General features: G+C 45.7%; 1 protein-coding gene across 3 annotated transcripts in view; it reads right to left on the reverse strand.

The window, feature by feature from the left end:
• Positions 1–8,078: 8,078 nt before the first annotated feature.
• GPS1 (G protein pathway suppressor 1) overlaps positions 8,079–25,288 on the reverse strand; it is a 42,975-nt gene continuing 25,765 nt past the window's right edge. For all 3 annotated transcript variants that reach the window (XM_040330790.1, XM_040330789.1, XM_040330788.1), the window contains 7 exons: positions 24,915–25,000; positions 24,733–24,827; positions 22,348–22,453; positions 16,119–16,199; positions 11,222–11,359; positions 11,008–11,142; positions 8,079–8,860 (listed from right to left, as the gene is read on the reverse strand). In XM_040330790.1, the coding sequence (XP_040186724.1) occupies positions 8,786–8,860; positions 11,008–11,142; positions 11,222–11,359; positions 16,119–16,199; positions 22,348–22,453; positions 24,733–24,827; positions 24,915–25,000 (716 nt within the window). In that variant the 3' untranslated portion in view covers positions 8,079–8,785. The remainder of the gene's footprint in view (positions 8,861–11,007; positions 11,143–11,221; positions 11,360–16,118; positions 16,200–22,347; positions 22,454–24,732; positions 24,828–24,914; positions 25,001–25,288) is intronic.

The raw sequence follows: 25,288 nt of genomic DNA on the forward strand, positions 1-25,288 counted from the left end.
TTGGTTTATTGAATATCTCCGTGATGAATAATAGTGGTATAATAATATGTTAACCCTTTGCGACCAGTGCTAGATGTGTTATTGCCTGTGGGCAGTTGATTAAATAAAAATGTGTGTAGAAAAATGCACGAAAAGTTAAATTGAAAATAAAAATAAAACTAAGAAGTGATATATATTCTGGGCCATATTCTCAAAAAATCTCCGCCTGCTTCGCTTAGGGCACTTACACTCCGCTGTCCCAACTTACTGGAGCAGGTGTTGTATTCCCCAACCACTTGCTCCATAAGTTGGGACAGCGGAGTGTAAGTGTCCCGGCGTAGCCTGGCGGATCTCCAAGGGGGCGTCTTCCATTCAAATGAAGCGCGCCCCCGATGCGAAAGAATTGGGCATGCGCCGGGCTGCAAAAAGCCCAGTGCGCATGCTCCAGTTCTCGGCGGAAAACGTCAATGACGCCGACGTGTGCGTCATTGACGTAAAGTCGTATTCAAGAACGACTTACGTAAACGACGTACCCGACGAAAAAACACGACGGGGACCCGACGCCATCCGTAACATGGCCTACGCGAGACTTGCGGAAACTTACCCCTCATATAGCAGGGGTAAGTTTCCGCTTACGCAAACGACGTTAGCGACGGTTACGCGAAGCGAACTCGTTCGGGAATCGGCGTAGAAGGATCATTTGCATATGCAAATGACTCCTTCACGTAAATGCCATCTAGCGGCGGCCGGCGTCATTGCATTTAAGATCCGCCAGTGTAAGTGACTTACAGATGGCGGATCTTAAGTGTATCTATGCAAAAATTATTCTGAGAATCAGGAGCATAGATACACTGGCCTAAAAAGGGAGTTACGATGGAGTATCTGACTTACTCCATCGTAACTTCTCTGAGAATATGGCCCTCAGTGATTACGGGTTTTTAGGGATCAACACATTGGGGATTGGATTTTCAGTGACCACCCATAGGCAGCGCCATCCCCCCTATACCATATCATTCTATTGACACACTCCTCCTTAGGGAGGCTTACCAGGGGGGCAGCAGCCCATACTGTAGAGCGCAATCTATTATTTTTTCTTTTATCTCTATTTTTCTCGTCTAGATTCTGGGCAGTTTTCTTGGCGAGAAACCTCAAAGCCTCGTACACACGCTCTGTATGCTCGGCAGCAGTTTTCTTGCTGGTTCTTGCCGAGAAAACCGAGCGTGTGTACGAGGCTTAAGAGACGGGATTAAAATAGAGAATACATGGAAGGGAGAGGAAAAGAGGGGGAGGAACAAAGAAAAAGGGAGAGAAAGAATAAGAGAAAGAACAAGAAACACAGCTAGAGAGAGGGATGGGAGAAAAAACAGGAAATTACGATAGAAAGAAATAATAGGGAAAGAAAGGAGAACAAAGAGTGGTACATCCTAAAATGTACCATAAGGGGTTTTTATACTGTATGAGTGGAAGGGACTCAGGGAGTGCTAAATGTCCGTGGGTTAAAGGTGCTGACAACCCACGGTACAAAAACAAAATTCTGTTAGGGGCAGGGCTGTTTGAAGGAATTTGGGGGCCCCAAGCAAAATGGACATGGAGGCCCCTCCCCCCGCACGCACAGCCCCCCCATGTTCTTTTTACTCCCCCCCCGGCTCCCCTCCCTATGTTCTTTTTGCGCCCCCGCCCCTTCCAACCGGGTCCGTACCGAGCAGCAGGAAATTCCGTTTCCTGTTCCCGCCCGGGCTGAAAGGAAGCGAGCACACAGTGTGCACTTCCTGTCCGTCCGGGAACAGGAAACTGAATTTCCTGTACAGCGCGGTACCCGGCTGGAGTCCGGACTGACAGGAGGAAGGAAGAGGAGCTTGGCCACACTACAGAGAAGGGGAAGTGGCGACTCGAGGCAGCAGTGCTGCAGGCTCTCTATAGAGCACTCAGGCGGCTGTAGGAAGCGCGGCAAAGGGCCCTGCTTGGGGCAATTGCTTGGTTTGCCTGCCTTGTAGCGATGGGCCTGGTTAGGGGTCCCCACAACTTTGGAAACGTTACCAAGGGGTCACGGTATTGGAGAGGTTGAGAACCACTGATCTAGAGAGTGAGATTTTTGTCCATTCTTCTTTTCAAAACAGCTCAAGCTCCGTCAGATTGGATGGAGAACATCTGCGAAATTTCCACATTTGTGTAACATAACAAAATGTGGAAAAAGTGAAGCGTTGTGAATAATTTCCGGATGCACTGTTACATAATTTATAGTCTTCTGCTAAAATCACTTATTTGTTTCAGTTTCAACCAAGACCAGAATTCAAGATCCATGGCAACATAGTCTTTTATTAGTCTCCCTGTCATGAAGCGTGCAGCGATTAGACATATGCACAAAATTCATTATTCCCTGTGCAGGTCACGTCTTCTCTACAGACAGGTTTATGGGAGTGAAGGATATTTCATGAGCACACTATTTTCTCTTGTCCTATGTTCTAATGATGGCAGTAAACAGATCAGTATTTCTCCCTGACCAGTGATCCTCCATACCTGCTGCAGAATATTGAGACTGTTTGTAGTTTGTGTTACCAGTGAATATGATGCTGTAGTCTTGAAGTTTTCGGCAAAAGAAGGTAGTGCTCCCCCCCAATGCTGAAAATTTTAGAGCATGTTTAAAGAGAGAGAGAGAATTGATTAAAAAGTAGCCTGATACGCAAATCAATCAATTAAATAGATAAAGGGCAGCAGCCAACTTAAAACTGTGTGTGTCCCTACAGTATTGAAAGTGAATAAACAGGGCCGCCATCAGGGGGGTACAGGCAGTACACCTGTAAGGGGCCCGGATGGCAACCCCCCTTTTTTTTATTTTTTATATATATATTTATTATTAATTTTTTCTCTATATATATATAAAAAAAATTAATAAAGGGCTCAGAGGTCCCCATGTGGCAAACTCCCTTTATTTTTATTTTATATTTATTAAAGGGCCCTGGATGGCAAACCCCCTTTCTTTTTTTTTTTTTTATAAATGTTTATTTATTTATTTTTTATATATATATATATTTTTATTTATTTTTTATTAAAGGGCCCAGAGGTTTATTTTTTTATTATTATTATTATTATTATTAAAGGGCCCAGAGGTCCCGGATGGCAATCCCCCTTTTTTTGTAATTTCTTTTTATTAAAAAAAAAAAAAAAAAATGTGTATATAATTTTTTATTAAAGGGCCCAGAGGTCTCCAGGGCCCAGATGGCAACCCCCATTTAAAAATAAATAAATATATATAGTTTTTATTTCTTTTTCTTAAAGGGCCCAGAGGTCCCCAGGGCCCCGGATGGTTACCCCCCCCCTTTTTTTTTTAATATATATTTTTCTTAATTTCTTCTTTTTTTGTAAATGGGGCCCCCCCCCCCGCTTCTCAATTTGCGGCAGCCCTCCCCCCGCTTCTCAATTTCAGGCGGCAGCACCCCCCCCCCCTGGTTCTCTGCTCCAGAAGGGCCCATGCCTGAAGCTGTGTAAGGGGCCCCATAATTCCTGATGGCGGCCCTTTGAATAAATGTATAAGCGGCGCTCACTCAAAATCTTCAAATACAAAGGAAAAAGGGAAAAAAGAGAAGGGGAAAAGGGAAAGAAGGGGAAAGGGAAAAGAAGGGAAAAGGGGAAAGAGGGGGGGGGGGGGAAGAAGAGGGGGGGGGTAAAGAAGGGGGGGGAAAGAAGAGGAGAAGGGGGGGGGGGGAAGGGGGGGAGGGGAAGAGGGAAAGGCGAGAGAAAGAATAGAGGCAGGAGAGAGAGAGAGAGAGAAGGGGAAAAGAGGAGAGAAGAGAGAAAGAAAGGGAGGGAGGATTGAGAGAGAGAGAGAGAGAGAGAAAGGGAGGATAGAGAGAGAGAGAGAGAGAGGATAGAGAGAGAGAGAGAGAGAGAGGATAGAGAGAGGATAGAGAGAGAGAGGATTAAGAGAGAGAGAGAGGATTAAGAGAGAGAGAGAGGATTAAGAGAGAGAGAGAGAGAGAGAGAGAGAGAGAGAGAGAGAGAAAGAAAGGGAGGATTAAGAGAGAGAGAGAGAGAGAGAGAGAGAGAGAGAGAGAGAGAGAGAGAGAGAGAGAGAGAGAGAGAGAGAGAAAGAAAAAAAGAAAGGGAGGATTAAGAGAGAGAGAGAAAGAGAGGGAGAGGGAGAGGGAGAGATTGAAAGGAGAAATAGAAAAGAGGGGAGGAGGAGACAGACAGGGAGAGACAGAGAGAGAAAAAGGGTGAGAAGGAGATGGCGAGAGACAGAGGGGAGAGCTGTCCTGGTTGGGACTTGATCCAAGGGCCATGGTGCTGCAAAGGAGAGAGAGAGAGAGAGAGAAAGAAAGAAAGAAAGAAAGAAAGAAAGAAAGAAAGAAAGAAAGAAAGAAAGAAAGAAAGAGATGAGAGATATCGAGAGGGAGAGAGACAGATGTAAGAGTGCAGGGAGAGACATTTAACATGCAGCATATAAATTGGCATACTGCTGCATCCTGCCATGGCAAATCAGAGTTGCGTGTTTAGCCAGCAAACTTTGAAAAAAAAAATAGTTTTAATTAGTCAATATACTAGCCATTTGTAATACAAGAAAAAAGGTCTAAAAGGTTTTAACATTCTAACGCAAATCCTTTTAGCCTTTGTGTTCCCTTCTCTTAGCTGTAGGCCCACGCTGGAAAGCCGATGCGTAATATTGATTGTGGCCGTATTTGAGCGCGGCATGAACAGTTAAAAAAAAAAGAAAAAAAAGAAAGAAACTGTACAGAGGAGCGTGCAATCCTGACACAGACAAGATGACTGAAAGCCATGGGTGTCTCCATGGCAACGGATCAGCATCTAAAAATGTACAGCATAAACAGCGTGTGGCAATAGTTTAACCAGAAATCCGACAGGACCCCCTAGAGACACCTTTCTACGGCAAACAGAAAGCTGCGCTATTTTTACCTTCCGTGCATAAACATTGTTCACAGCATCCAGCGCCAAAGTGATCATTAAATGAAAGAACAAAAGGGCATGCTGATCCAAAATTGGAAATATCGCTGTGACGACTTTTACAAGGAAAGTTTTCCAGAAGATTTTTGTAAACTGTGGAGAACAAAATCTTCAAGGTTAGCGGAATACATTGCAAGGAGTTTTTACATGGCGGCGGATCTTTACCCGCTGCCGTGCTGTCGCCATCAATAGTCATTCTAATACACCTTGCCAAGAAGGCCCCCTTTTGTAATGAATGAAGGCTTTGAGCTTAAGCGTCTAGGAGCAGAAAAAAAATGTTTTTGTTGAGTCTTTGGGACGTTTTCCCGGTAGAAAAAACACTTTTCACTGTGCACACAGGTTGAACAGATCTTGTTAAATATGCTCCCAAGCTTGGCTACAGCCCAGCCGCGGCCTTTAAAAATTGTGGTGAACTCGCAGGTTACAGATTCCTGGGAATGGCTTCTTAGGGCTCTTTCACACGGAGCGGACCCTTTCTGGGTCCGCTCCGTGTGTCTCCGTCGGCTCAGCGTGGATCCCCGCTCAGCTGTCGGCGGATAGGGCGGTCCCCACACACAGTGCAGGGACCGCCCTGTCTCAGCTCCGCTCTGCCCTATGGGGAACCGGATGCAGAAGGACCGTCTGTCCGTCTGCATCAGTTCTGTTCCGCCGGACGGAAGAAAAATAGGGTTTTCTTCGGTCCGAAAACCGGATCCCGACGGACGCGGACGCTAGCGGATGTTCCATCCGCTAACGGACGCGATCCCATAGGGATGTATTACAAGTCCGTTAACGGACTTGTAATAACGGACAGGCGGAGCGGACGTCTGAAAGGGGCCTTACACATCCGCAGACTCCACCGAATGCCCATGTGTGAAAAGAGGATGCACCAGTTCCGCATAACACGTTTATTAAAAAAAGTAAGTTGTACAGATGCCGGCCGGCCAACGAACGGAGCCCTTCCTCCTCAGCGTGGGGACGTCACTACGCGTCCATCCAGACGCGTTTCGTCATAAGACAGACGGTTTTAATGGGATCAATCATCCCATTGAAAACGTCTGTCTTATGACGAAACGCGGCTGGGTGGACGCGCAGTGACGTCACCACGCTGAGGAGGAAGGGCTCTGTTCGTTTGCCGGCCGGCATCTGTTTTATATGAATGATTTTATCTGTATTCTGTAAGTACAACTTACTTTAATAAACGTGTTATGCGGAATTACGCTATGGTGCATCCCCTTTTCACACCTGGTCATTCGGTGGAGTCTGTGGATGTGTAAAGCCTCGTACACACGATCAGTCCATCCGATGAGAACGGTCTGAAGGACCATTGTCATAGGTTAACCGATGAAGCTGACTGATGGTCCGTCGCGCCCACACACCATCGGTTAAATAACCGATCGTGTCAGAACGCGGTGACGTAAAACACAACGTGCTGAAAAAATGAAGTTCAATGCTTCCAAGCATGCGTCAACTTGATTCTGAGCATGCGTGGATTTTTAACCGATGGTCGTGCCTACTAACGATCGGTTTTGACCTATCGGTTAGGAATCCATCGGTTAAATTTAAAGCAAGTTGGCTTTTTTTTTTAACCAATGGTTAAATAACCGATGGGGCCTACACACGATCGGTTTTGACTGATGAAAACGGTCCATCAGACCATTGCCCTCTGGTTAACCCATCGTGTGTATGAGGCCAAAGAAGCCATTCCCAGGAATCTGTAACCTGCGAGTTCACCACAATTTTTAAAGGCCGCGGCTGGGCTATAGCCAAGCTGCTAGGCAAGCGGCTTTGATATCTGGTGGCGTGTCTTCACTTAAGTGTGCAGTATCTGTGAAGTCACGGTGGTGATTGGGAGCATATCTCACAAGATCAGATCAACCTGTGTGCACAGTGAAAAGCGCACTGTTTGGACTGTACATATATGTTTAACATCTTTTAGTTTCAGTGGACTATAACGTTTTTGGTGCAGTGGCGCAGCTTTAACTCCTTGTTTTATATATTGTTTTGTGTATCGGACGCAAGCTGCTGCCTTCCTTTATACTCAATTTGTTTATTAATTTGTTGAGTATGTTTTGAATGTTATAATTTAAATTAGCGCAGTTTTTCCTTGTCTGTTGGTCTTGATGGACTTGTGTATTTTTTCAACATCACCTAGCTACTATATAACACGCTTCTAGAAACACACCGCTCCTTCACCGCCCCAAAGATGCTGCTTGCAGGAGTTTTTTTTTTTTTTTTTTAACGCCTCAGCCGTTTTACAGGCGCTATTTTTAGCCCAAAAGTGCCTGAAAATACACTGCAGTGTGAAAGGGGTCTTAGGCTGCATTCACACCTGAGCGTAGCGTTTTGCGGCCTTTTTTTCCCGCGATAAAACGCAGCGTTTTTTACCGCGATTTTGTACAGGTCTAGGGTCACCAATGTAAATGCCCAAATTCGAGCGACAAAAAAGGGTCCAGAACTTGTTTGGGCTTCAGGCGTTCGGCGTCAGGCGTTTTGCAGTGGAGATGTGAACCATCTCCATAGAGATTAATGTATTTTTTCCCCTCTAGCGTTTTGGGGCGTCGCGCTTCAGGCGACAAAACGCTTAGGTGTGAATGCAGCCTTAGAAGTCACAAGCTCATGCTGTCAACTGTATTCTCTAGCATCAAAAAAGAGTTGCTGACCCTGAACAAGTCGGTTGAAGTGTTCTTCTGCTCTAATTTATCTCAGACACCAAGGAGATTCACATTTTTATTCTCCAATTATTTTCCTGTGCTAAACATCAGGAAGATTTAAACCAACAATGTACACTCTGTGGCCAACATTTTGAGGACACCTGACCATCACACAAACTTGCTCGGTTCACACTGGTGCGATATGAAAGTCGTGAGACTGTCGATCCGACTTTGCCCTGCAACTTCGGTCCAACATCAATCCGACTTCAGTGAACGAGATCAAATTTAGATCCGACTTTGAGAAAAAATAAATAAAAAAACAGCTTGTGGCACGCTCCCCCCGCCCCCATGGGTCTCCGATGGATTTTAAGGGGAAGCCCCACGCCAAAATAAAAGAAAAACAGAATTGGCCCCCCCAAAATCCATACCAGACCCTTATCTGAGCATGCAGCCTGAACCATACCAGACCACATACCCACAAGTAGTAAAAGACAAAAAAAGAGTAAAGAACGCAAAAACAGGAACAAGTTTAATTGAAAACAAGAAACCAAAAGGGAACATTTAAATATCATTTTTTTTTTTTTTTGAGGTGGAAGAGGAGCTTCTGATTGGATCCTAATGCAGCTGTATGCCCTGTCTTCATAAAAGGTAAAATAAACAGAACCAGCATCTTAAACTTAGAACGGCCAACTCACTGGGGTGCTTAATGTTCAGAGCACAGCAGACAGCATGGAGAGAGGGGATAGCAACAAGCAAAGGAGAGAAAAAGGGAGAGTGGGCAGGAGAACAAAAGGGGAAAAAAATAAACTGTTGGGATGACGCAAAGGCCGAGAGGGGCACACAAGCTGCTGAATGCGCTTTGTAACATTCATTCTGAGATGACACTGTGGCTGTTCCCTGCCGTTTACATCTCAATCGTAATTTTGGCCTGCCCCAGTGCAGCTGCTGCCTGGAAACGTCCAGATGAAAACTCAGCATCATTACTTCTCTAATTCGGGCCAGAAAGAGCAAAGGTGATCATGTCAAATAAACTGAGACTGATGAGATAAAACCATGCAGCTCCTGACAAGTTCTTAACAGCTCAGCCGAGGCAGCCTATGGGAAGGTGACGCAAGCGGGTGGAACATGTCGTATGCCTGTGGGTTATGGTCTGACCACCCTTGTACTCTTCTTGTGATGTGTCAGTGGCCAGGAGGTGCAGGGCAGCGACACACTCACATGTTGGTGCTGAGCCGGGATTGGCTGTTAGCTGGGGTCAGCTCTCCTTGGCTTCCTTCCCTGGGAGGGGACTGAAAAGATGAGCAAATATGAGTTTAATTAGAGACTGGTAAGAGATGTACAGTATGTCAAGCAGATAAGGAAATAAAAAATTAAATGTACGTTTCCATTTTTAACCCCTTTAAAATGCAAAAAAAAAAAAAAGAAGCTGTTGATCTGCCATAAATCCAGTGCGTTCCTAACTGTGTTTCCTCTGCTTTACTGAAATACCAAACAGTGCTCGGTAAGGATGAGCTCTGGCGTGTTCGCATAGAACACGTGCAGAGCCCACCAGGAAGTGTGCACGGCGCTGTGCTAATCACAGCCAGGGAGACATTGTCCCGATGCTCGGCTGCAGGGATCATGACATGTCTCCCTGGCTGTTATTAGCGCAGCGCCGTGCACACTTCCTGGCGGGCTCTGCATGTGTTCTATGCGAACACGCCAGAGCTCATCCTTAGTGCTCGGCATCATACACGTGATATTTAGCCCCATGCAATGGCGCTCCAACATTTTGGCGTGGGTGAAACGTACAGGTACACTGTCTAGCTGCTGTTGCTGGTTAAAGCCGCAAAGCACGTCGGGCGGTACCTGCGTTTTGGCCAGTATGCACCCAAGAACAAATGCCTTGAGCGCACAATGCTTGCATTTCAAGCATAGTGTTTTTTTCTGGTATTTTTCAGTTGATATTCTGTCTCTATCATTTAAAATACACCCATGATAAAAATTATCTTGACCCTGACTGTGCAGTTCGTTTTGCACAGAGTGGCCCCGATCCTCCTGTTCTGGGGTCCCTCGGCGGCTCCTCCCCGCAATAGCTAACCCCCTCTGGGAAGCTCTCTCCCGAGGAGGGTTACCTTGCGGGCGCGCTGCTCCCTGTCATATACTCTGCGTCCATAGGCATAGAAAGTATGACTCTGTCCCGCCCCCTCATTGGATTTGATTGACAGCAGCGGCAGCCAATGGCTGCGCTGCTATCAATCTATCCAATTAACGCTGAGACCCCGTGAAGAAGAGCCTGACGAAGGGGTCCTGCGTGGCTCTGAAACATTGCAGTCTCCTTGTGCTGCGATCATGCAATAAATCATCCGTTTGGACGCTATTTACGTTGATCTATGGTGTGCTGGCAAATATTCTCATTGTGACTTGTACCAGTATTCAGCTGGTTGTTGCTACAGCACCCAAATTCAAGAGCTCATCCAGGAATGTGTGCGATGGGAATATGAAGTAAGTCCGTGGAGAAGAGGACGCCGGGGGACGTGCACACAGCAGGTGAACAGGCTCAGGTAAGTAAAACGGGGGGCCCGTGACAGCGAGGTGTTTTTTCACCTTAATGCATAGGATGTACCTTTACTACCCCTGTTCACACCAGTGCAGTTTTGAAGTTGCGCTACTTCAGTGCGATTTAATGTGCTTGCCGATATCTGTTTGACTTCATTTAACAGATGTCAATGCAAGTCACACTGAAATTGCTAATGAGGTGCGACTTTGAATTGTGTGTGTATATATATGTATATACACACACATCTGCTTTTTCTGCATGAAAAAAAAGGTACTCGCACCTTTTTTTAAAAGGCAGCCGCACGAAAATCACATGTTTTTATACAATGCAGTTTCCGTGTGCGTGAAAATTGTGCATTTTCCATGTGGCTGCGGGAATACGTGAGATTTACATGCACTTCCGCACCCGCATATATGTGAACCTAGGCCAAAGTAAATAAAAATCCACCAGAGATAGTGTGAGCCCCTCATAATGGGCACAGCAGATGTACAGATCTGGGAACTCAGCACAGGGATGGTGGGAGCCCCTCATAATGGGCACAGCAGATGTACAGACCTGGGAACTCAGCACAGGGATGGTGGGAGCCCCTCATAGTGGGCACAGATGTACAAACCCAGGACCTGAGTGCAGGGATGGTGGGAGCCCCTTATAATATACAGCAGGTGTACAGACCCGAGAACTCTGCGCAGAAATCTCACCAATAAAGTCCCAGAGAGACAAAGGACACTGCCAGTTGGTTTAGCTTTTCAGCATCTTTTCAAAGTATAGATTTGGGTGGATTAACCCTTTACTGTAAAAAAAAATCCCTTTACTCCTCAAAAACATACTAAACCCATCATTTAATGAAATCCAAAAACACCCAAAGGGGTAAGAGAAGTAAAAAAAATGCGCACTCACCTTTACGTGGATCTGATTACGTAGAACAGCAGCTCGCAAAATCATGGCTTTGGCGCGCCTCTGAAACTCCCTCCCCATCTGTAATGATTTCTCAAATGTAGTGCTGCGCTGGTCCACATCTCGAGCATACAGGATCTGTAAGTGAACATGCGACACTTTAAATGGCAGTTCCTGGATCCCTGCAGTGATCACGGCATCTCTTGTAATTTCTTACCTTGCTGTGAGAATCAATGCGGGCGTTAATTAACCCTTCCAGAATCAGCTGCGTTAGCTCATCCTCTAGGGCAGGGACAGTTGTGTTAAAGGAAATTGCCATTTTGTACATGTCCGCAGAAACGTAAGGGCTAAAGTACTGCAAAATGCAAACAGAGATTGATTTCCAACACTGGCAGACACAGGTTATAAACAAAAGGATCAATTAATAAAATCACAGACATGCACATACAATATGGAAGTATAGGGCAAATTATTTTAAGTACACCTGTCATAAAAGAAGTATGGGGGCTGCCATTGTTGACCTCTGAGCCGAATGCTTGGCTGTGTGCAATCAGTTCTTCTAAACCAGGGGTGTCAAACGCAATTTCATCGTGGGCCGCATCAGCATTATGATTGCCCTCAAAAGGGCCGGTTGTATTTGTAAGATTAGATGTCCAGCGCATCCCCTCCCCTTACATTAGATGTCAGGAGCCACCCCACCATCAGAAGTTGAGTCCCCCACTCGCCCTTACATCACAGTGCACCCCCTTTCCTTATTCTGCTGTTGTTGGGAAGAAGCTGGATGCATCGCTTGAAAGCAGAAAGTAAGGGTCAGAAAAGATGACGGTTTTCTTTGACAGCTTTTTAAAGGATAAGTTCACTTTTTCCAAAAAAGTTAAATAAATGCACATTATTTGCAGGTAAAACAATATGCATACATAATTTTCTTTTGTTAGGGACCTGTAAAGCAATTTCACCCACGATCAGCAGATGGTGGGTGTAATGCATCAGTCCTGCAGACTGTCTGTGTATCTGTCTGCTCATATAAAGGAATCCATTAATAGACATAAGTAGGAGGTCATTACTGCCCACTTCTTCAAAAATTGTTGTTTGCCTGGCTGTCATTCTGATGCTTTGGATGCAGCATGTGGCATAGACTCCTGCAGATAATGCGGGTGTCTATGCTCAGAAGTGGGTGCAAATACCTGTCTTAGACAGGTATCTGCAACCCCCTCCCCCATTAAAGGTGTCGAATGTGACACCAGAGGGGAGGAGGGTTCCGAAAAGTGGAAGTTCCCAATTTTTGGGTGGAACTTCGCTTTAAGTGCGTAAGCTTGAGTCAGGATAAATCAACAATACAATGGTGGAGGAGGACACACTGTTCAATATACGGTAGAACAAGAATTAAAGGGGTTGTAAAGGTAAACAAAACATTTCCCTAAATAGCTTCCTTTACCTTAGTGCAGTCCTCCTTCACTTACCTCATCCTTCCATTTTGCTTTTAAATGTCCTTATTTCGTCTGAGAAATCCTCACTTCCTGTTCTTCTGTCTGTAACTCCACACAGTAATGCGAGGCTTTCTCCCTGGTGTGGAGAAAGCCTCTTGAGGGGGGAGGGGGCAAGCAGGCAAGTCAGGACGCTCTCTACTTTGCAGATAGAGAAAGGAGCTGTGTGTTAGTGGGCGTCCTGACACTCCTGCTCGCCCCCTCAAGAGGCTTTCTCCACACCAGGGATTACTGTGTGAAGTTACAGACAGAAGAACAGGAAGTGAGGATTTCTCAGAAGAAATAAGGACATTTAAAAGCAAAATGGAAGGATGAGGTAAGTGAACAAGGACTGCACGAAGGTAAAGGAAGCTATTTAGGGAAAACATTTTTTTACCTTTACAACCCCTTTAATTTATGAAGAGGATTTTTTTTTTTTTTTTTTACTTATTTACGTTGCTTCCACTTCATGGTGAATGGATAGTTATATCTAGCAAAACTAAACCGGTTTGTATTTATCCAAAAAGCTTCAGAAGACCCATCAGCTCTCTCTACAGAAGGAAGAAGAAACACTGGTGATTATATGATGATCTGGAAGCAACAAATTGCTTAGATACCGACCAAGCAGCTTGAACCCGATTTGCACGGTTCCAGTTCTAATCCGCCAATATCAATGTGCTGCTGCGGTGAGATGGAAAGTAACCAGGGGGGCAATACTCTTCTCGGTAGCTTCAAATTGACCCCGCTGACATAAGCCATCAATTTCTTACCGTTCCCGCTTGCAGCAGAATATGAAACGCAGGCTCTTCACCTAATTACGACTGCAGAAATAATTGTAATGTACTCGCCATAAAATAATTTTCACCGAGTTCATTAAAGGACACTGCCAGATCTTCATGACAGATAGGCACTTCTCTGGATGAGATCATTATAAACATCAATGGGGATCAAGGAGCTCTTGAACCCCCAAATGCAAGTTGGCCAGATGCTGAGGGGAAAGATGCAAGTTGGCGGAAGAGAAACAATCTGGAGAGAAGAACTGGAATTGTAGTTTTGCAGCTGGGAGGAGATCACCTCCAGAACCTATTTGAGATGAGAGAGTGCCGTCGAGTGCCTCCCCAGCAAACAGCTTGCTATGGGGGAACCCGAGCTGAGCTGTGTGTCCAGTCAGACATGGAGCTGTGGTTTGGCCCTGCCCCCTTTCATGATTGGCTAACCGACTTTGAATGACAGCAGCGGGAGCCAATAGCTTCTCACCCAATCAGGAGGGTAAGTCCCAGATGGCCAAGGCACTCGTGCACATTGCTGGACTGAGATGGGGCTCAGGTAAGTATTAGGGGGGCTGCTGCACACCGAAGTTTTTTTTATCCTAATGCAATCTCTGCAACCTTCTGTGTGCAGCCCCTCCTTATATTTCCTTTAGCCTGATCTTGATCCAGCGCTGTGCCCAAGAACAGCGGCTCTCTTCCCCCTCACAGGACAGACTGGGAGTCATAGGTCTCTGCTACTGTCAATCAAATACTGTGATGAGGAAGCAGGGGGCCGGGGGGGAACTGCACTGTCTGTGTTTATGGATACAGGCTGCGTGGCTCAGAATTGAGCCTGCAGGTATGCCACAATAGAAAGCAGCTTCCTATGGTGGCACACCGAGAAGGAGGAGGGGCCAGGAGCGCCAGCTGGAGGACCCTAGAAGAGGAGGGCTGCTCTCTGCAAAATCATTGCTCAAAGCAGGCAAGTATAACATGCTTATTATTTAAAGTAGAGATCCACCCAAAAATGAAACTTCCGCTTTTCGGATTCCTCCCCCCCTCTGGTGTCACATTTGGCACCTTTCACGGGGGAGCAGATACCTGTTTAATACAGGTATTTTGATCCCACTTCCGGGCAAAGATAACCGAGCCACCCGCGGGTATCTACTGCACTTCTGGTGCCTTCTCCGTTCCCCCGCTGTCGTCTGGGAGACACACAGGTCCCAGAATACAGCAGGGACCAGTGGGATCGTGCAGCGCGAGTCGTGCATGCACAGCAGGGAACCAGGAAGTGAAGCTGCAAGGCTTCACTTCCCGATTCCCTTACCAAAGATGGCGGCGGCGGCAGCATCCAAGGGCCGAGGGACAAATCAGCTTCAGGTGCCGACATTGCGGTGCCCTGGACAGACAAGTGTCCTTATTTTAAAAGTCAGCAGCTGCTGTATTTCTAGCTGCTGACTATATAAAAAAAAAAATCCAGCGGAGCTCCGCTTTAAAAAAAAAAAAAAAAAAAATTACCCTTTACAATCACTTTAATGATCTCATCCACAGAAGTGCCTATCCGTCATTAAGATCTGGTTGTGTCCTCTAACCACTTAAGGACCGGACCAATATGCTGCCTAAAAACCCAAGGGGTTTTTACAGTTCGGGACTGCGTCGCTTTAACAGACAATTGCACAGTCGTGCGACGTGGCTCCCATACAAAATTGGCGTCCTTTTTTCCCCACAAATAGAGCTTTCTTTTGGTGGTATTTGATCACCTCTGCGGTTTTTATTTTTTGCGCTATAAACAAAAATAGAGCGACAATTTTGAAAAAAATGCAATATTTTTTACTTTTTGCTATAATAAATATCCCCCAAAAACATATATAAAAAAAAAATTTCCCTCAGTTTAGGCTGATACGTATTCTTCTACCTATTTTTGGTAAAAAAAAAAAAAAAAATCGCAATAATCGTTTATCGGTTGGTTTGCGCAAAAAATTTTTTTACTACTAATGGCGGCGATCAGCGATTTTTTTCATGACTGCGACATTATGGCGGACACTTCGGACAATTTTGACACATTTTTGGGACCATTGTCATTTTCACAGCAAAAAATGCATTTAAATTGCATTCTTTATTGTGAAAATGACAGTTGCAGTTTGGGAGTTAAACACAGGGGGCGCTGTAACATTTAGGGTTCACTTTGTGTGTGTTTACAACTGTAGGGGGGTGTGGCTGTAGGTCTGACATCATCGATCGAGTCTCCCTAATAAAAGGGATCACTCGATCGATGCGCCGCCATAGTGAAGCACGGGGAAGCTGTGTTTACATACGGCTCTCCCCGTTCTTCAGCTCCGGGGCAGCTATAAACGAATAGCCGCGCCGTCGTCCCGGATCGCTCCCTGAGGCTTACCGACCGCCGCATGTACCGGGGGGGGGTCCCGATCGGACCCCCGACAAGCAGAGGACGTACCGGTACGTACATGTGCCTGTCCGTGCCATTCTGCTGACGTATATGTACATGAGGAGGTCGGGAAGTGGTTAATGAAGAGAAGATGGCACTTTCCTTTACAGTGAACTGTATCAGCTGTAAATGTCAAAAAATGATCATCCAATAATAATAATAATAATCTAAACAGAGGAGTGTTGCTAGCCAGAGACATTTTCAAGCCAGATCTAAAAAGCTGCCAAGAGTAATGCATGCACAGTGGAGCACGTAAGTAAATAACAAATAAAGACGACACAAAAGGCACAGGCCGGTAGGCCAGGAAGTAAAAGGCTTAGTCACAGCGGGTGGCGAGAATGAAACACAACATGGTGCAACAGACACAGCGGAAACAACAGCGGGAGGAGCAGAGCCAGCAGTTAGCATCACAAGAGCAATCAAAATGACTAAAAAGCACAGAGCGGGGAGGGATACCTGTATAAGAGCTCGGTTTCGGATTTGAGTATAAAGCGTTCGGACGTGAGGAGCCAAGTACATGTCCAGAAGAAGATTATCCTGCAGGGTTAGAAAACAGAATTATAAAACTAGGAAGCTTAGATACAAACAAAAGGATTTGCTAAAATTATTATTTACATTAAAGCAGAACTCCGCGCACCAACCATCATTTCAATACTTTTACAGGGGTAGGCAACCTGGGGCTCTCCAGCTGTTGCAGTACTACAAGTCCCATCGTGCCTCTGGGAGTAATCACAACAGCTGGAGGGTCCCATGTTGCCTACCACTGGGGGCTAGTAGCTAGTTATCTCTGCTGTGCATCAATTCAATAGTTATTGTATTCTTTTAGCTTAAAGTAGCCCTGTCATCAGAGCATTCATTTAACCACTTGCCGCCCGCCAATGACAAATTGACGTCGGCAAAGTGGTTGTAGAATCCTGACTGGACGTCATATGACGTCCTCAGGATTCTGAGCCGCTGCGCGCCCCCGGGGGCGCGCATAGCGTCGATCGTTGTTGCGGGGTGTCAGTCTGACACCCCGCAACACCGATCTCGGTAAAGAGTCTCTCACGGAGACTCTTTACCACGTGATCAGCCGTGTCCAACCACGGCTGATCACGATGTAAACAGGAAGAGCCGTTGACGGCTCTTCCTCACTCGCGTCTGACAGACACGAGTAGAGGAGAGCCGATCGGCGGCTCTCCTGACAGGGGGTGTTCACGCTGATTGTTTATCAGCGCAACCCCCCCTCAGATCGCCACATGGACCACCAGGGAAGGGCAAGCTGAAAAAAATACCACCAAAAAAAAAATAAAAAATGCTAAAAAAAAAATGCTAAAAAAAAAAAAAAAAAAAAAAAAAAAAGATAAAAAAAAAAAAACATAAAAAAAAATAAAAGATGCCAATCAGTGCCCAAAAATGGGCACTGACTGGCAACATAGGTGCCGCCCCACAGTGTCCATCAGTGCCACCCCACAGTGTCCATCAGTGCCACCCCACAGTGTCCATCCATGCCCAGTGCCCATCTGTGCCACCCATAAGTATCCATCAGTGCCACCCATAAGTGCCACCCATGAGTGCCCATCTGTGCCGCCTATGAGTGCCCAGTGCCTCCCATGAGTGCCCATCAGTGCCGCCCATGAGTGCCCATCAGTGCCGCCCATGTGTGCCGCCCATGTGTGCCCATCAGTGCCGCATACCAGCGCCGCCAATCAGTGCCACCTTATCTGTGCCCGTCAGTACTACCTCATCGATGTCCATCAGTGCCATCTCATCAGTGCCGCCATATCAGTGCCCGTAATTGAAAGAGAAAACTTACTTATTTACAAAAAAAATTTACAGAAAAAAATAAAAACGTAATTTTTTTTCAAAATTTTTAGTCTTTTTTTAGTTGTTGCGCAAAAAAAAAAAAAATCGCAGAGGTGATCAAATACCACCAAAAGAAAGCTCTATTTGTGGGGAAAAAAGGACGCCAATTTTGTTTGGGTACAATGTAGCATGACCGCGCAATTGCCATTCAAAGTGCGACAGTGCTGAAAGCTGAAAATTGGCTTGGGCGGGAAGGTACGTAAGTGCCCCCCGGTATGGAAGTGGTTAATAAAACTTGTCCAAAAAGATATGTGAATTTTTTATGTTTTCGGTTTACTCTATCTTGATTCAATTTTTCTCACATACCATAAATATTTACCATATGCATTTTACAAGAGCACAAAACACAAATTATAAACTCTGCCGCCCCCTCCCAAAAATATAAAAAATTAAAAGTTCAATTAACCCCTTGCTTTACTGCTACAGGGCGGCCGCGCTGTGCAGGATCAGGTATCTATTATATATATATATATATATATATATATATTAGGGCTGTGACTGATTAAAATTTTTGTGTTCGATTAATCGTTTTTTTTTTTAATCGATTAATCGACTAATTTCGATTAATTAACGCACATACAGATACAACTACTTTTAGCTGATCTCCTTGCATTGCAACTCTGCATTAGCCACTGGTAAATGTGGTGGGGGCAGTATGGGGGCAGATGTGTATATTCTTGCAGTATGGGGGCAGATGTGTATATTACAGCATCTGCCCCCATGCTGTAATATACACATCTGCCCCCATGCTGTAATATACACATCTGCCCCCATGCTGTAATATACACATCTGCCCCCATACTGCAAGAATATACACATCTGCCCCCATGTGTACATTACAGCATGGGGGCAGATGTGTATATTCTTGCAGCATGGGGTCAGATGTGTACATTACAGCATGGGGGCATATGTGTATATTCTTGCAGCATGGGGTCAGATGTGTACATTACAGCATGGGGGCAGATGTGTACATTACAGCATGGGGTCAGATGTGTACATTACAGCATGGGGGCAGATGTGTACATTACAGCATGGGGGCAGATGTGTACATTACAGCATGGGGGCAGATGTGTACATTACAGCATGGGGGCAGATGTGTATATTCTTGCAGTATGGGGGCAGATGTGTATATTACAGCATGGGGTCAGATGTGTACATTACAGCATGGGGGCAGATGTGTACATTACAGCATGGGGGCAGATGTGTACATTACAGCATGGGGGCAGATGTGTACATTACAGCAGTATGGGGGCAAATGTGTATATTACAGCATGGGGGCAGATGTGTACATTACAGCATGGGGCAGATGTGTACATTACAGCATGGGGGCAGATGTGTACATTACAGCATCTGCCTCCATGCTGTAATATACACATCTGCCCCCATGCTTTAATATACACATCTGCCTCCCATACTGCAAGAATATACACATCTGCCCCCATGTGTACATTACAGCATGGGGGCAGATGTGTATATTCTTGCAGTATGGGGGCAGATGTGTATATTACAGCATGGGGGCAGATGTGTACATTACAGCATGGGGTCAGATGTTTACATTACAGCATGGGGGCAGATGTGTACATTACAGCATGGGGGCAGATGTGTATATTACAGCATGGGGGCAGATGTGTACATTACAGCATGGGGGCAGATGTTTACATTACAGCATGGGGGCAGATGTGTATATTCTTGCAGTATGGGGGCAGATGTGTACATTACAGCATGGGGGCAGATGTGTACATTACAGCATCTGCCCCCATGCTTTAATATACACATCTGTCCCCATACTCCAGGAATATATACATCTGCCCCATAATGTTACCACACACAGATGGTTGTCCTTTCTTACCTGACTATCAGGCAGGCAGACCCATCTGCAGAGTAGCTGATGGACACACGTGCGCAAGGGAAGAAGATGCAAGCAGGCGGGCAGGTGATGATGACGTCAGCGCGCCGCGGCTCCGGAGCTAGGCCGAAGCCGCGGCCTTTCCTATGGGCGAGACCGCGGAGCTCACTCCGCGGATCGTCAATCGATCAAAATAATTTTAATCGACCAAAGAAATTAACGATTAATCGACCAATTAATCGTTAATTTCCGCAGCCCTAATATATATATATATATATATATATATATATATATATATACACACACACACACACACACACACACACCGTACATACTTGAGTATAAGCCGACCCGAATATAAGCCGAGGCAAATAATTTTACCACAACAAAATGGGAAAACGTATTGACTCGAGTATAAGCCTAGGGTGTCCATCTGCATGCCTCACTGTGTCCATGTGCATGCCTCACTGTGCCCATGACTAGACTGACGTTTAACATGGGAGTCTATGGAAGGGGTGCCCAACTTTGGAAAAAAAAAAAAAAAAAAAAAAAAAAAAAAAAAATCGGTGCTCCCCAGCCGTAGGTCCCCCAGACACCAAACTTTGCACACTTGTAGAGGAGAAATGTGGCTACATGTGTGCCAAGGTCTGGCTGGTATCGGGTCCCCAAAGTCACCAGAGAAATGACCGTTTAACATGGGAGTCTATGGAAGGGGTGCCCGGATTTGAAAAATCGGTGCTCCCCGGCCGTAGGTCCCCCAGACAACAAACTTTGCACACTTGGCTACATGTGTGCCAAGTTTGGTGTCTGGCCGGTACCGGGCCCCCAAAGTCCGGGATCAGGCGCAAAAAGGTGACTCATTCAGCAAAAAAAAAAGTGCTGAAAAACTTGGCTTATACTCGAGTATATACGGTATAAAAAATCAACAATGCAACCATCAGTCCCTCCCCTAATGCCAGGGTACTAGGTGTAATCCATGACTCTGACTTGTCATTTCAGCCTCAGGTCCAATCGTTGTCAAAAGTTTGTAGAATTCACCTCTGTAACATCTCTAAAATTCACCCCTTTTTAACAAATGAAACCACCAAGCTCCTCATTCACTCCTTTGTTATCTCTCACCTTGACTATTGCAACTCCCTTCTCATTGGCCTGTCTCTCCATAGGCTATCTATCCCCTCTTCAGTCTATCATGAGTGTTGCTGCCACACTTATCCACCTTGCCAACCGCTCAGTGTCTGCCAACCCTCTCCTCCAATCCCTACACTGGCTCCCTATCACCCAGCGAAATAAATTCAAAATACTAACTACAACTTACAAAGCCATCCACAACTCTGCCCCGAGTTACATCACCAATCTTGTCTCGAAACATATCCCAAATCGTCCTCTCCGCTCTTCTCAAGACCTCCTACTGTCAAGCTCTCTCGACTCTTCCTCCCATGCTCGTCTCCAGGATTTCTCCAGAGCCTCTCCGATCCTCTGGAACTCACTACCTCAACCTGTTCAGGCTATCCCCTACTCTTGCTACCTTCAGGCGATCTCTGAAAACTCATCTCTTCAGGGAAGCCTATCACGTCTCCAACTAATCTTTTACCACTTCCATCAGGTCATTCCCCACAGTTACAACCTTTTGTACCACCTGCCCCACCCTATTAGATTGTAAGCTCTTCTGAGCAGGGTCCTCTTAATCCTCTTGTATTTTATTGTATTATAACTGCATTGTCTCCCTTTTATATAAATCCTGTGTTATTATTATAATAATAAATATATATATATATATATATATATATATATATATATATATAAAATTAATTAATAATAATTATATATATTTATTTATTATAATAATAAAAAATATATATATATATATTTATTATAATAATAAAAAAAAATTATATATATATATATATATATATATATATATATATATATACACACACACACACTGTGTGTGTGTGTGTGTGTGTGTGTGTGTGTGTGTGTGTGTGTGTGTGTGTGTGTGTGTGTGTATATATATATATATATATATATATATATATATATATATATACACACACACACACACACACATATATATATATATATATATACATACATACATACATACATATACACATGCGCGCGCACGATCCTGCACTTCCGGGTAGTGGGTGCGAATGCATGCAGGCCGGCAGCTCGCTCCCTTTGTGATTTTACACAGCCGGAGCCGATCAGCGGGTACTGTGTACTCTGTCTGCCGGTACCCACTTATCGTTCAGGACACAGGCAGAATGGAATTTGCATATGTACACAAGGCAGATTGCCGTTCTGTCAGTAGAGAAGGCATTGATCCTGTGTTCCTGCAAAGCAGGGACATGGATCTATGCCTTGCCCTAGTAAAAGCACCTCCCAACACAATACACTTAAAAGTACATGTGCAGAAGAACTGGAGTACACTAAAAGTACATGTCCAGAACTAGCCAAGCACACAGTTAACACTTTGATTGCCCCTGATGTTAACCCCTTCTCTGCCAGTGTCATTAGTACAGTGACAGTGCATATTTTTAGCACTGATCACTGTATTAGTGTCATTGGTTCCCGCAAAAATGTCAGTGTCTGATTTGGCCGCCGCAATCTTAAGCCTCGCACACACGACCGAGGAACTCAACGGGCGAAACACATCGTTTTGCTCGTCGAGTTCCTTGTTAGGCTGTCGAGGAACTCGGCGAGCCAATTTTCTCCATTCCCGTCGAGGAAAAAGAGAACTTGCTCTCTTTTTGGCTCGTCGAGTTCCTCTATGAAAATGTACACGACCGGTTTCCTCGGCAAAAAAAAAATCTCCCACCAAGTTTCTTGCTGGTTTTTGCCGAAACTTGGTCGTGTGTACGAAGCCTTAGAGTTTGAAAAACATCCTGTCTTGCAGAACAAACGAACGACCAACTACAGACAAGGCAAAGCTCGGGACAACCATCAGCAGACACAAGCCAAGTCTCCATGAGCTGGAACCTACACAATTACCTTCATCTCATCCAGCATTTTTAGACAGGAGGCGTACTTGGATTCATAGAATTTAAAGATGATATCACGGACTTGAGGCTCCAACTCCAGAAACAGCTTGAAAGAACTGAAGGAGATAAAAAAAAAAAAAGAAGAGTTTTATACCCATACAATAGAATGTCCACCCACATTCAGCTATCCCATCACTGCAAGCGCATGCATGGTGAACAACCAAAACTCGATACGACTCTAAAATAATGGTAATGGGTCCTTATCGGACCTTTTTCACCTGGAACACAATAACCAACAAAATAAAACACATATTACAGTAATCAGCCTCTTCATTGCAGTACTCAGCACCTCTCCCCCTTCCCACATTACATCTCCCCTACCTTACACAGATGGGAGGACAAGAAGCACAGCAGATCTGAATGGAGTACGGAAGCTGCAAGCTGGCGATTGGTTGCTTGGACCGCCCTTCATCTTTGCAACCAATCACTGGCTTGTTTACCTCGGGGCAGCTCCCGCCCTCCCTCCAGAACTGTCCCGCCTCCTGCTTTCAGCTCTGCGAAGATCAAAGTGTGACAGCTGAGAGAAGAATAGGCTCCTAAATAGCAGCGACCACCAAATGGTAGCCCGCGGTTTGGCCCCAATCACTCTCTCACCCGGACCGCCATTTGGTGATCCCTGATCTAGGGCCTAGACTAACAATGCTGTTGTCCAAAGGTGCCCCCTGTGCTCCTTCATCCAGAGTGGGGGGCGCTCTAATACAGGAAGTGTGTTATTGGCAAGCTCAGCGGGTGAAAACAGAGGGGGGGGGGCCTAAAAAATAAAAACTAATGCAGCCACCACATCTAATGATCGGCAAGATGCAATATATTAATCTTTGCAATTCAGGTTTAATACGGCTTTGAACATGTTGTTTATTTGCTTTAGAACTTCAGCTGGCAGATTGTGCAGTTGTACCAAGACAAAACAAAACATGGTTTTAAATACAATGTATTGCAAATCTGAAATTCTGGGGGGCTACTAGACGGCACCCTAAAAAAAAAAAAACCTACCAAGCTCCCAATAAAAAGACAGACTTATTGTTCTGTACCCCCCCCCCCCCCCAAACACAGTGTCCTCTGCACCCTTCAAATAACACCCCTCTACCTACTGTAGTGTTCTTTGAACCCCATAGCCGTATTCTCTACCTCCGTCCACGCACAGTAGCGTCCCCCCCCCAAAAATAGTGTTCTCTGCTCCCCTTCAAAACCCCTCCCCCCACTGAAGTGCCCTCCAACCCCCCCCCCCCCCCAAAAGGCAGTTTTCCTCTGCACCCCCCCCAAGCAGTGTCCTCTGTCAATTTCTCATCACAATCCCCCCCTCCTCACTGTAGTGTCTTCGTTCACCCTCCAACAACGATGTCTCCTCTGTCCTATTCACATCACCCCCCCCCCCCCCCCACATACACAGTGCTGTGTCCTACCTGCCCGCGTGTGTACAGCAGAGCAGAGATCAGGAGACAACATAGTGCAGGGGCTTACGGGGTGAAAATTGCATAACAAGCTGGTGATTGGTTGCCAGGACTACCCAGCAACCAATTACCGAGGCAGCTCCTGCCCTCCATCCAGCACTATGCTGCCTCCCGCTCTCCAGTGAATGGGAAGGGCTGAGGCTTGATGGGGGGGGGGCAGACCTGTGGTCACAATCCACCTGTCAGCTTGCCGTGGTCGACCGTTCGATGGCTTGCTGACCCTCGCACTAAGACAATGCCTTGGTGAAAAACTGGAGGGCTGAGCTGTTGGCTTGGGCTGTAGCTGACAGACCCCTGTTTTTAAAGCGGGGGTTCACCCTTAGAGGGCACTTTTTCCCCTTAGATGTATGCTTGTTTTGTCTAGGGGAATCGGCTATTTGTTTTAAAATATGAGCAGTACTTACTGTTAACGAGATGCATCCTCTCCGTTGCTTCCGGGTATGGGCTGCGGGAATGGGCGTTCCTTCTCGATTGACAGTCTTCCGAGAGGCTTCCGACGGTCGCATCCATCGCGTCACGATTTTCCGAAAGAAGCCGAACGTCGGTGCGCAGGCGCAGTATAGAGCCGCACCGACGTTCGGCTTCTTTCGGCTACGAGTGACGCGATGGATGCGACCGTCGGAAGCCTCTCGATCAAGAAGGAACGCCCGCTCCCGAAGACCCATACCCGGAAGCGACGGAAGAAGATGCATCTCGAAAACGGGTAAGTACTGATCATATTTTAAAACAAATAGCCAATTCCCCTAGACAAAACGAGCAGGAAGCTAAGGGGAAAAAAAAAAAAAAAAAAAAGGAATTGGTTGAACTCCCGCTTTAAGTAGCTGACTGGAGGTACCAACAAACCATTCCAAAACCAGTGACTGAGAAGAAGTGCCACAACAACTAACCTGCTAGAGATTACATTTTTCTGAAGTTCTTGGCGATCAAAAGTGGCCAGTGCACAAAGTCCTCCATATACAGCGACATTATTGCAGGAAAGCAACTGTGGAGAGGCAGAAGAAAGTGCGATCACTACAAGGGGGATTCCGCTCGTCTTTGGGTACATTGGTCAGACTGATTAGAAACTTACCTCTGGAAAGTCGCAGTGGTCAAACGATGCCAGCAAGAAGCATTTCGCTGCCTGTTTGTATTTACGTGCAGCCAATTCTGCCAGGCCTGGAACCAGAAAACAGCATTAGAGGGGATGTAGGGTCTTTAGACCTTAAAATAAATCACCTTGGAATACACAATCATATCAATGTAAATAGTTATCTATAGCTTTCAGTTCCATATGCCCATGAGGGCAGTCATATACATTATTATACTTTATAGCATGATTTTTCTTTACTGCTCAATCTAACAATGCAAGTTTATGAGGCAGCTCTCTCATTGGAAACAATGCACTCCCTGAGAGAATACTAGATCTCAAAGGCACTGTCACCTGGTAATTCAAGGCAAAGTGAC

The sequence above is a fragment of the Rana temporaria genome, chromosome 12 (genome assembly GCF_905171775.1).
Source record: "Rana temporaria chromosome 12, aRanTem1.1, whole genome shotgun sequence".
NCBI lineage: Eukaryota > Metazoa > Chordata > Amphibia > Anura > Ranidae > Rana > Rana temporaria.